Source organism: Chiloscyllium plagiosum, chromosome 6 (assembly GCF_004010195.1).
Source record: "Chiloscyllium plagiosum isolate BGI_BamShark_2017 chromosome 6, ASM401019v2, whole genome shotgun sequence".
NCBI lineage: Eukaryota > Metazoa > Chordata > Chondrichthyes > Orectolobiformes > Hemiscylliidae > Chiloscyllium > Chiloscyllium plagiosum.
Window position 1 is genome coordinate 107,137,580 of NC_057715.1, and position 12,019 is coordinate 107,149,598.

Here is a 12,019-nt window from a genome sequence, read left to right on the forward strand (position 1 = left end):
TCAGGCAGCATCCGAGGAGCAGGAGAGTTGACATTTCAAGCATAAGTCTTCATAAGGAATGGCGGGGGGGGGGGGGCAAGGGGGCTGAGAGATAAATGGGAGTGGGGTGAGGCTTGGGGAAAGGTAGTTGGGAAACGCTTCAGGGCAGAGGAGACGACCTGGGGGATGCAGTGAGAGAGAGAGATTCACTGAGATCCTTGTAGAGGGTGGAGGTAAACCTCTTCAAGGTGGGCATCCTTGGAAGAGGTGGGTACCTGTGAAACGGGGGAGTTTGTTCAAGATGTCATTATGTTTCTTAAGCATTGTTAGAGTGAGATCCCAGGCAAGTATGAAGTGTTCTCATGCACTCCTGACTTGTGCCTGACAGATTTTGGAAAGGCTTTGGGGAAAGGGAGTTTACTCACTGCAGACTATCTACTGTCTTAACAGCAGTATTTGTAAGGCTGGGAGAAACTGCAGAGGACAGCAGATGCTGGAGATTCAGAGTCAAAAAGGGTGGCACTGGAAAAGCACAGCAGGTCAGGCAGCATCCGAGAAGGAGGAAAATCGACATTTCAGGCATTCCTGATCAACGGCTTATGCCTGAAATGTTGACTCTCCTGTATCTCGGATACTGCCTGACCTGCTGTGCTTTTCCAGCGCCACCCTTTTCAACTTTGTAGGGCTCAGCCAATTAAAAGAAAATAGTTCACAGGGTTTGGCTAAGGCAGCATATATTGTCCAGAGGACAGTTAAGAATCAACCACATCGGTGTGGGTCTGGAGTGATACGTAAACAGACTTCCTTCCCTAAAGGACATTAGTGAACCAGATGATTCTTTTTTAAATGGTAGTGGTTACATGATTCTGGATTTTTAAAAACTGAATTCAAATTTCAACATCTGCTCTGATGGGATTTGAACCCATATTCTCAGAACATTCGACTGGGGTTCTGGACTACCAGTCAAGTAATATTACCAACTACATCACCACCACCACCAACACCAACTCCCTCCCCCAATTAGTCACTTATCTCTAGAATTCTCTCCCTAAACCTGTCCACCTTTCTCTGTCCTCCTTTAAGAAATTCCCCAAACCCAACTTTGTTGACTAAGCTTTGGGATTTGGCCTTTGCTAGTATTTTCTCTGTTGGTGACAACTTCATTTTAATAGCAGGTGTTTGAGGAATCTGGAATATTTTTTCTAGGTTAAACGTGCTTAATTAAATTTAAATTACTGTAGTGCTGGCTTTGGCCATCAGAAATTGATAAAGCAGCCAGATGGTAATGGAAATGTGTAAATGCTGGAAACCTACACCTTGAAAAGATAGGAAGCAGAATGATCAACAGCTCAGACAGAAGGGTGGGTCATTCTTTGGGGTAGGATATTTTATCTCAACTCATGGCATCTAATGAAAGGCATCTCTTCAGCATAAGCAAAATAATTATCTCGACCACCAGTGGCCTCTACAGGTAGTAATTAAGTACTGGAACAGTGCAGTACCAAAGTGCATATGTGTATATATCTTTTTCTCTCTCTGGATCTGAATACTTTGACACATTTCGTACAAACATACATTATCAACTTGGAAACTTTGTCAATATACTGAATCAAACTGAACATCCAAACGGGGTTTTTGGTTTCCTAATGAACACAAACACCGTGAGTAAAGTGAATTAATTATTTGTGATTTTTGCTTCGGTTTTAAGTTTATGGTTCCCCAGGAGTAGGCTTGTTATTCCTGGTGCCTGCCTAACAAGAGCAAGTGACAGAGACACGTAGCTCGCACACTCAGCCCTTGTGTCACAGCCTCCTCCTTCCTTCAACAGTCGGACTGGCACCATTCCGGAATCCCAACAAGCTTGCAGCTTTGAGTCCAAAGTTTTTTCTGAAGGTCCACATCATACGAAAGGTCTGCAGATTTTGTCTTCTGACCGTTACCAAGGTAGGCACCTCCCACTCCTTCCAAATCTGGAGAAACTGCTGCATATATCACAGTGGAAGCTCCCTGGGCTGCAGTCTGTAGGAAGAGAAGAAACAGTGAAAGGAATGAGAAAGCAGTGGCCCAGAATTCGCTGGCGATGGGTTAGTGTCAAAACGATTCAGCAATTTGTGGTGATGAACAAATAGGCTGTGAGTTGCAAATGGCCTCAAGTTTCAGGATGGCTTGCATGGCACCGCTGTTGGCAAAAATGGCAGCTGACTGTTAATTTCCATGGTAATGTCAGGAAATTGTTGCACTGTCACATTCATGACCTGGTCAATTAGAACTGTTACTTAGCAGGACAAGGAGTCTTTCAATGACAAGATGTACATTCCAAAAACAACACAATACCTCTCCAGTCTCTTGGTTTGGGTTTCTGGATTACTAATTACCACTATGTGGCCACCTCCTCTAATTAGCCACTTATCTCTAGAATTCTCTCCCTAAACCTGTCCATCTTTCTCCTCTCCTTTAAGATGTTCCTTAAAAATCAAAGTTGCTGACTAAATGTTTGAAGTTGGCTTGTGCTAGTGTCAGTATCCATAAGATATTAGAGCAGAATTAGGCCATTTGGCCCAATGAGTCCACTCCACCATTCGATCATAGCTGATATGTTTCTTAACCTCATTCTCCTGGATTCTCCCTGTAACCCTTGATCCCCTTACTATTCAAGAACCTGTCTGAAATACACTCAAATGCACAGCCTTCTGCAACAATGAGTTCTAAAGATTCACCACCCTTTGACTGAAGAGATTCCGCATCTCAGTTCTAAAGGGTCATCTCTTCACTCTGAGACTGTGCCCTTGGGTCCTTGTCTCTTCTACTAATGGAAATATCAGATTTGGCAGCATTACAACTGAGTAAAGGTAACTTCAACGGCATGAGGGAGGAGCTGGGCAGATTTGATTGGAAGGGGACTCTAACAGGGAAGACAATGGTGCAGTAATGACAAGGGATTTTGGGGTAAATTGGTAGGCACAGCAGAAATTCATCCCAAAGAAGAAGAAACATACTAAGGGGAGGTCAAGGCAACCATGGTTGACAAGGGAAGTCAGGGACAGCATAAAAACACAAAAAAACCATACAATGTGGTGAAGATTAGTGGGAAACCAGACCATTGGGAAGAGTTAAAAGCTAGCAGAGTGCATTGAAAAACCAACAAGGGATAAGAAGAGGAAATGTGAAGTTAAGCTAACTAGAAATGTCAAAGAGAATTACAAGAGTTTTTTTTTAGATATCAAAAAGCTAAGAGAAATGCAAGAGTGGACATTGGACCACTGGAAAATGAGGCTGGAGTAGTAGTAATGGGGAATAAAGAAATGGTGGAAGAATTGAACTTTACATCAAACTCCACGGTGGAAGACATGTAGTATGCCTGAAAGAGAACAACTGAAACTGAGTTGCCTCATTCTTGAAGGCAGTAATTTGTTCTTGGAGGTTTTGGCAACTTTTTCTTGATCCTTATCTTTCATTTCTGTAGATATTCTCTCTCTTTCTCTAATACTTATTTCCTTTTCTTTATTTCTCTTTGTGGCAGATAAGAATCTTATTTGTGCTATTTCCTTCCTCATTGTATCTTAGTTTTCTTCTGAGTCCCTAACTTCCAATTTTCTCATTTGTTCATCAAGATTCCAGACATCCTGTTACCCCTGTCACAATGTTCCTGCTCCTACCCCAGCAAGTGTAAGTATTTACTCAAACTGAGATATTAGATTCCCTACAGTGTGGAAACAGGCCCTTTGGCCCACCAAGTCCACACCGACCATCCGAAGAGCAACTCACCCAGACCCATTCCCCTACATTTACCCCTTACCTAACACTACGGGCAATTTAGCATGGCCAATTCACCTAACCTGCACATCTTTGGACTGTGGGAGGAAACCGGAGCACCCAGAGGAAACCCACGCAGACACGGGGAAAATGTGTAAACTCCACACAGACAGTTGCCTGAAGTGGGAATTGAACCCGCGTCCCTGGTGCTGTGAGGCAGCAGTGCTAACCACTGAGCCACCGTGCCGCCTCAAAATATGGGCAGGGAACAAAAGGCTAACTAATGAGACTTGCTGTGAGATGATCTCAGTCCAGTAAATTCTGTTTGAATGGCTAAACATTCAACCTCAATGTAACACAGAATAAATTATCTGATTATAGTGCACTTAGAGAAGTACAAGTCAGAGAACAGAAATATTCATCCATGTTACCTGGAGTGTGGCTTTCTGTGTGGGATGAGCAAAGTCACTCTTACGTATGGCAAAATCAAAACTCAACCGTCATAAACACAATTGTAATTCTGACATAAAACCAAGCTGAAAAATCCACCTGCTGTAAGGCTACTTTTTATGTAAGCCACCAATTTCTGCAATAGATCGGTCAGGATTTATTGCCCATTCCTAATTGACCAGAGTCAACCACATTGCCATGGGTCTGGAGTCACATGTAGGCCAGACCAGCCAGATTTCCTTCCCTAAAAGGATATGACTGAATCAGATGGGGATTAAGGACATTTGGCAGTGACAGCTGTCACTACATTGGTTTTTAATTCCAGATTTTATTGAATTCAAATTTTACCATCTGCCACTGTGAGATTCAAAACCCATGTCTCCAGAACATTGGTCTGGGGTTCTGGATTGCTAAACCAGTGACATTACCAATATGCCACCACTTTCCAATACCGATCAAGAGAGGCGGAAGGAGGACCCTGTTCAGCAAAAATGCCAACATAAACCATTTGGGATGAATCAATTGCTTCTGCGTTGCACACCTGATAACTTGCAGAACGCGGGGCCAAGTCAATGGAAATCCTTGGCATTGATAATGGAATGGACAAGGAAAAGTCAAAACGTTGGGAGTGATTGGGGGGGAAAGGGTTCGAAGGACACTGACGGAAACAATCTAAAGGAGGTACACTGTTGTCAGAAGCTCTTACACCCTCTCCACCTTTTGCACAGAAGTTCATTACTGACTCAATCAGTACTGGAAATAAGATTTAGATTAGAGTGGCATTCCTGATGAAGGGCTTTTGCCCGAACAATTGATTTTCCTGCTTCTCGGATGCTGCCTGACCTGCTGTGCTTTTCCAGCACGAACTCTAATCTAAACTCTGGTTTCCAACATCTGCAGTCCTCACTTTCTCCTAGTACTGGAAATAGGACAATCAGTTCTGTGCTATTTGACTGCTTGTCCAAGTTGGTGTTATCACAATGGTCCTAGTATTGCCTGGGCAACCTGTGGAGTCTTCATTTCAGTCTGGCTCTGACAAAGTAACTTTGGGCAGTCTCACCTCTACTCCAACACAGCACACTTCCACAGCACAAAATGACCAGTGACCTGAGAATAATTGGTATATTGGCAATCTCATGCAGGGGGGTGATAAGGAGAGTTGAAATAGTGATTTCACAAATCACAATGATGCACTATGGAAAACGTAAGACACATAACCTTGGAAATGGGGCTCTTTGAGTACAAATAAATAAAGATTTAACAAGAATTTGCATTTATATGGTATCATTAACATATTAAATCCTCTAAGATATTTACAGGCACAAAATTAAATGCTGAGCCTCAGAAAGAATGGGGTGAGAAAGAGGTTATAACATCAAGACACCCTCTCCACCTTTTGCACAGAAGTTCATTACTGATAAACAGTTGGTATGTGTCTGAGCAAAAGACCACCTCAAAACAGTACTACTGAGTGCCTTTGGTTCAGGCTGAATCGCCAATGTGCTAACAGACATGCCAATGCAAATTATGAATGCTGGGGGTACGCAGGTAGGCACTAAGTGAGCAAGTGCTGAGAGGGTTAGTGAGCAGCCCTGAGATGTATTCTGGGTGCCAGTCCATGTGTGCAAAGTCTCCCTGCTGTAGCCTTTCAATGCTGGAGCTTGACAATTCAAATCCGTGCCTCATGAGTGACCTGCCAGTGTAACAGGCACTTCCTGGTGTGATCCCAACCCACTGGTATTGTAACAGTGCTGCCTTTGCTGCCAGGAAAAGTGCCAAAAAATGACAACATCTCAATGTGGTTTTAATGTCAGGCCTTGTGAGTCACATGCATTGTCAGACCTATCAGCAAAGAGTACCATAGTCACAGGGAAGCTGAGGTGAAGTTTGAATTTTCAACTTGTGTTGTGGTTTCCTTGCACACTAGGAGGAGCAGAGCCCTCCCCAGTTTCTACAAAGGATTATCTGGGTCATCCTCTGACCCTTGACATCCCTCCTCCTCCCTAGGCTCCAAATGAATGCATCTCTTGATAGTTCCTTTTCATGCCAGGACACTTGTACCTCAGCTCCTTGTCACAGGCATTTTGTCATCTGGAATCTGACTCCTGAATAGCCTTGGGAAATGCAGGATTACAGGGATAGGGTGGTGGGGAGTCTGCGGGGTAAGTTCTTCAGAGGGTCAGTGTGAATTTGATGGGCAGAATGGCTTGGTTCCACACTGTAGGGATTCTATGATTCTGCCCACCAGTTAGACACTGATTTCCACTGGATCCTGTTGGGGTTTAGTTCTTGGAACAGTTCTCTGGAATTAAAACGTCTCTTAGTGTCTGCATTGCCCAGCTCCCTCCCATCCGAGCTAATTACACTTTGGCCTCAAATTCTTAAAACAATGAGTTATTAAAACTCTTGTCACTTGCTAATGACAGGAGACAGGCATGGTTTGCATGACAGAAAACTGCATTCCTGCCACGGACTCAACTAATGTAATTTAGCATCGGTACAGCAGCTGTAAAGATCAGGCCCTAGATATTTAAAAACAATTTACTCATATCTAATTAGAAACTCATTTCAACCCTTCATTTCACAGTCAAGTGAAGGTTGTGATGAGAGGGTTTTAATATAGGACTGCCGGGAATGAAAGATGAATAAAGTACTTCGTAGACAGTGATAGAAGCCAAAGTAAAATCTGACGTGCTATTGGGTAATAGCTTGCCATTCAAAGGGTATTCATGCAAATATTAAAAAATCTCAAATTTGTACCTATTGCATAGAACCAGATTTTGTAGTTCTGGTTGGTTGGAAATGACCAACAAGCTACATGATATCTTGCCACAGTATATACGATATATTCAGTTACAAAGAAGAGGCTTTTCTCTCCACAGATGCTGCCAGACCTGCAGTTCCTCTGTTTTTATTTCTCTTCATCCAGTACTGGATTCTGAATAAGTCGTCTCATGCCCTGCAAAGCCACAGACCAAGAGCTGCAATTTGGGATTAATTTGCTTTGTACAGAATGGGAAGGATAAGCTGAATGGTCTCCTCTGCACTGTCAGCTTTCCATTTTAAGTATGAGCGGCCTATCGCCCTGCATACAAGTTAACATGGAAAGGACAGGGAGTAACATAAATACCAAACAATACCCATGTTGATTTTCACATTCTTTCCCTTCAATTAATGAATATTTGTAGAATAACCCATTTAGACAGTAGTCGGTCATCTATCGGACTGCATGTTATGAAGTTATTTTGGCTTAGTCTGCCCATGCTGACTCAATGGTTGGATTGACGGTGAATGTGGCTGGAACTTTGTCCAGTTGGCCAGCTTGCTGGTTCCCTCGTTCTAACCCACCTCTGGGTCATTTCTGCACCCACGTGTATTTGAACAGACTTATTCAGAGCCACTTGAGGAGAGCAGGCTGGAAGTTTGCAGGAAGTCCTCAGGATCTCGCAGGTATTGGGAGCTAACTTAGGTGCATAGACAAAGGGGCCCAGTGGTAAGTGAACAGTGCAGGACTTTCGGGAGGCTTGAAGGTTCTCTCTGTCTGGCAGAAGCAGTGACAGTCACTCTGCAGAAAGGATTTTCTCCTCTCCCAGGCCCTCCTACTACCCACAGTAGTGACCTTCTAAACCTATACGTCAATTTAAAATTTGAAGACAGAGCACCTCCACTTTGAAACACCCGTCTTTACCTTCAGTGCAGTCCCTGCAGTTCCTTTCAAGGTTCTGCATGACCTTCCAGCCTTTCTTCACTGGACATAGAACCTGTCTGCTTGCTGTTTAATGGAGGAGAATCCCTGTGAAAATCCAAATGAATGAACTGTTTGTCCAGTGGACCTGGTTCTGGTTCAGGAGCAGGAACCAGTCCTGACCTCCATTTCCCAGAAGGGAAAATCCAGGCTCATGAAGGAGTTTTCCAGTTTATGCAAATCTGCCTAGTCATTGTCTCTCACTCTGATGACGTCTCCTTTTAAAATAAATATTCTAATCCCTTTCGAAAGTTATCAATAAATCTGCTTTTACTCCTATCGGGCAGCACATTTGTGACCATAATAAGTTGTGTCTCAGACAAAACACTCAGCTCACCTCTGGTTCTTTTAGCGATCATCCTAAATCTGTATCCCCTGGTGAAACTGACATTTGCAGGATTTTGGTATTTGGAACTCCATTTAGAACAACAGACAAGTAATTTGTCTTAACTGAGACATTTTTACAGACTTGTTTCTACAAATGGGTGAACAGTTGATGTATTTGTCTGAAATTTCTGTCTGCTTTATTATTACCTATTTTAAAGTAGATGGTGTAATAAAGCACACATAATTTAAAAGTGATTGCATTAAATGATTGCCCATAAGTATCCCAAGGGTCTATGTAAATGTAATGCATTATTTTCTTATACAAGTGCTTCCAATGGCATTCTTACAGTCTAGGCATTTCCATAATGGAATGAAGCTGTTATAGATAGACACAATCAGAGCAAAACATTTCTATTTGCTGCCTCCAAAGCAAAATGCTTTTGTCTGTCAACTATCTGGTCATTTATGGTGGTCCAAAATTGAGGTTCAGTTGTAGACTAGTAATGTGGTTTTCACATTGTTGGTCACCCGGGTACTCTTGCTACATCAAGAGTACCTCTAATCCTCAGATTTACGCAAGTACAGCTAGATTCAAGGTTGCCAAATTTAACCTGAGTGTGCCCAACATTGCTGAACAATGAATGAATTCAGATCAACCTGCAGCCCTACTGCATCAAACAATGGTCCACGTTACATAAAGATCCACAATTATTTCACGGCCTGTGATGCATGATTCGAGTCTGAAGAAAGAGGGAGGGAGGAGGACATCAGCTTGTGAAATGTGGCAGCTACTCAGAATCAGACAGACAAAAGGCAAATGAGTAGGTTCGAACCAAAGCAGAAGTACAGGATTAAAAGGGATGTCAAGTACAATTGAGAGACAAAGATAGCTGAGAACAGACATTAAATTAAATTAATATTGAATAACGTTCAGCTCCTTTTTTCTTCCTGCTCTATTCTTCCTCACATTTTTTCACATTATATGACATCTGCCAAGTTTTTGCACTATCGCTTAACCTGTCTCCATCTCTCTGTGGATACTGTCATCCACATTTACCATATATTACATTTTGAAACAACCAGTCCTATAAATTAAATTTTTTTTGATGTAAATTATCCTTAGGCAGAGGTTTTGAAACAAAAGTAGAGTGGGATCCATTTACATGGGTTTGGATTTTCATCATGAGTTGGGCCATTTCCCAATAGGGTGTTCCTCCGTTCTGAGTGAATGCACATGCTTTCCGCTGGGTGACTCAGGAACGGAAATACGTTGTAGCTGTAGCTTTCTAATGCAGGGTCAGGTGAAATCAGAAGTGGGCAGATGCTGATCCCTGCAGATCAGAAATCCCATCTCCATTTGCTGGGACATCGGCCTAGTTCTCCAGATCCTAGTCCTCACGCCTCAACCCCTTCCTTTATTTGCCTCCTCCATTCCGCTTTTTTTTAATTCACTCATGGGATGTGGGTGTTGCTGGCTCGGCCAGAATTTATTGTCTGTCCCTAATTATCTTGGAGAAGGTGGTAGTGAGCAGCTTTCTTAAACTACTGTGCTGTAGGTACACCCACAATGCCCTTAGGAAGGGAATTCCAGGATTTTGACCCAGTGACAGTGATGGAACGGTGACATATTTCCAAACCAGGACGGTGAGTGGCTTGGAAGGGAAATTGCAGGTGATTGCGTTCCCAAGATTCTGCTGCCCTTGTCCTTCTAGATGGAAATGGGTGTGAGTTTTGAAGGTATTGTCTAGGAAGCTTTGGTGAATTTCTGCAGTGCATCTTGTAGATAGGGCATACTGCTGCTACTGAACATCAGTGGTGAATGGAGTTGATCTGGTGCCAACCAGATAGGCTGCTTTGTCCTGGATGGTGGCAAGCCTCTTGCGTATTATTGAAGCTGCATCCATCCAGCCAAGTGAGGAGTATTCCATCACACTCCTGACTTGTGGCATGTAGATGATGGACAGAGAGTCAAGAGGTGAGCTTTAGCTACAGGACACCTAGCCCCTGCTTGGCTTTTGTAGCCACTCTATCTATATGGTAGGTCCAGTACCGTTTCTAATTAATGCTAACTCCCAGGATATTGATAGTGGAGGATCCATTGATGGTAATGTCAATGAATACCAAGGGCCAGTTGTTAGACTGTCTCTTATTGGAGAAGGTCATCGCCTGGCATTTGTGTGATGGGACTATTACTTGCCAAATTTTATTTCAAGCCTGATATTGGTCAGGCCTTACTGCAACTGGAGATGGACTGCTTCGGTATATGAGGAATCACGAATGATGCAATCATTTCCACTTCTGACCTTGTGATGCAGGAAAGGTCATTGTTGAAGCAGTTCATGACGGTTGGGCCTGGGACACAAGGGCTCTTGTGGTCATGTCGCTACGTGTGAGCCAGGAGGCCCAGATTCAAGTCCCACCTATTCTAGAGACACACAGTAACAGCTACGAACTGGTTGATTAGAAAATATCTACCCTGATGAATGCCAACATTGATATCCTGGAGTTGAAATGACTGACCTACAACAATCACAACCACCTTTCTTTGTGCCAGGCATGACTCCAAACAGTGGAGAGCTTTCCCCTGATTCTTATTGGTCTAATTTTGCTTAGGCTCCTTGATACCACACTCAATCAGACGAGACCTTGGTGTCAAGGGTAGTCACTCTCAAAATGCAGCACCTCGCATTTATCTGAATTAAACTCCATCTGCCACTTCTCAGCCCATTAGCCCATTGGCCCATCTGGTCCAGATCCTGTTGTAATCTGAGGTAACCCTCTTCGCTATCCACTACACCTCCAAATTTGGTGTCATCTGCAAACTTACTAACTGAACCTCTTATGCTCGCATCCAAATCATTTATGTAAATGACAAAAAGTAGAGGACCCAGCACCGATCCTTGTGGCACTCCACTGGTCACAGGCCTCCAGTCTGAAAAACAACTCTCCACCATCACCGACTGTCTTCTACCTTTGAGCCAGTTCTGTATCCAAATGGCTAGTTCTCCCTGTATCCCATGAGTTCTAACCTTGCTAATCAGTCTCCCATGGGGAACCGTGTCGAACACCTTACTGAAGTCCATATATATCACATCTACCGCTCTGCCCTTTTCAATCCTCTTTGTTACTTCCTCAAAAAACTCAATCAAGTTTGTGAGACATGATTTCCCACACACAAAGCCATGTTGACTATCCCTAATCAGTCCTTGCCTTTCCAAATACATATACATCCTGTCCCTCAGGATTCCCTCCAACAACTTGTCCACTACTGACGTCAGGCTCACTGGTCTATAGTTCCCTGGCTTGTACTTAACATCCTTCTTAAACAGTGGCACCACGTCTGCCAACCTCCAGTCTTCCAGCACCTCACCTGTGACCATCGATGATACAAATATTTCAGCAAGAGGCCCAGCAATCACTTCTCTAGCTTCCCACAGAGTTCTCGGGTATACCTAATCAGGTCCTGGGGGTTTATCCACTTTTAACCGTTTCAAGACATCCAGCAGTTCCTCCTCTGTAACCTGGACGTTTTGCAAGATGTCACCATCTATCTCCCTACGGTCTATATCTTCCATATCCTTTTCCACAGAAAATACTGATCCATTTCCCCCATTTTCTGTGGCTCCACACAAAGGCTGCCTTGCTGATCTTTGAGGGGCCCTATTCTCTCCCTAGTTCCCCTTTTGTCCTTAATATATTTGTAAAAACTCTTTGGATTCTCCTTAATTCTATTTGCCAAAGCTATCTCATGTCCCCCTTTTGCCC

General features: G+C 43.3%; 1 protein-coding gene across 6 annotated transcripts in view; it reads right to left on the reverse strand.

The window, feature by feature from the left end:
- Positions 1 to 1,351: 1,351 nt before the first annotated feature.
- The window catches only part of dhrsx (dehydrogenase/reductase (SDR family) X-linked), a 293,939-nt gene continuing 283,271 nt past the window's right edge, over positions 1,352 to 12,019 (reverse strand). For all 6 annotated transcript variants that reach the window (XM_043692380.1, XM_043692383.1, XM_043692379.1 and 3 more), the window contains one exon: positions 1,352 to 1,998. In XM_043692380.1, the coding sequence (XP_043548315.1) occupies positions 1,801 to 1,998 (198 nt within the window). In that variant the 3' untranslated portion in view covers positions 1,352 to 1,800. The remainder of the gene's footprint in view (positions 1,999 to 12,019) is intronic.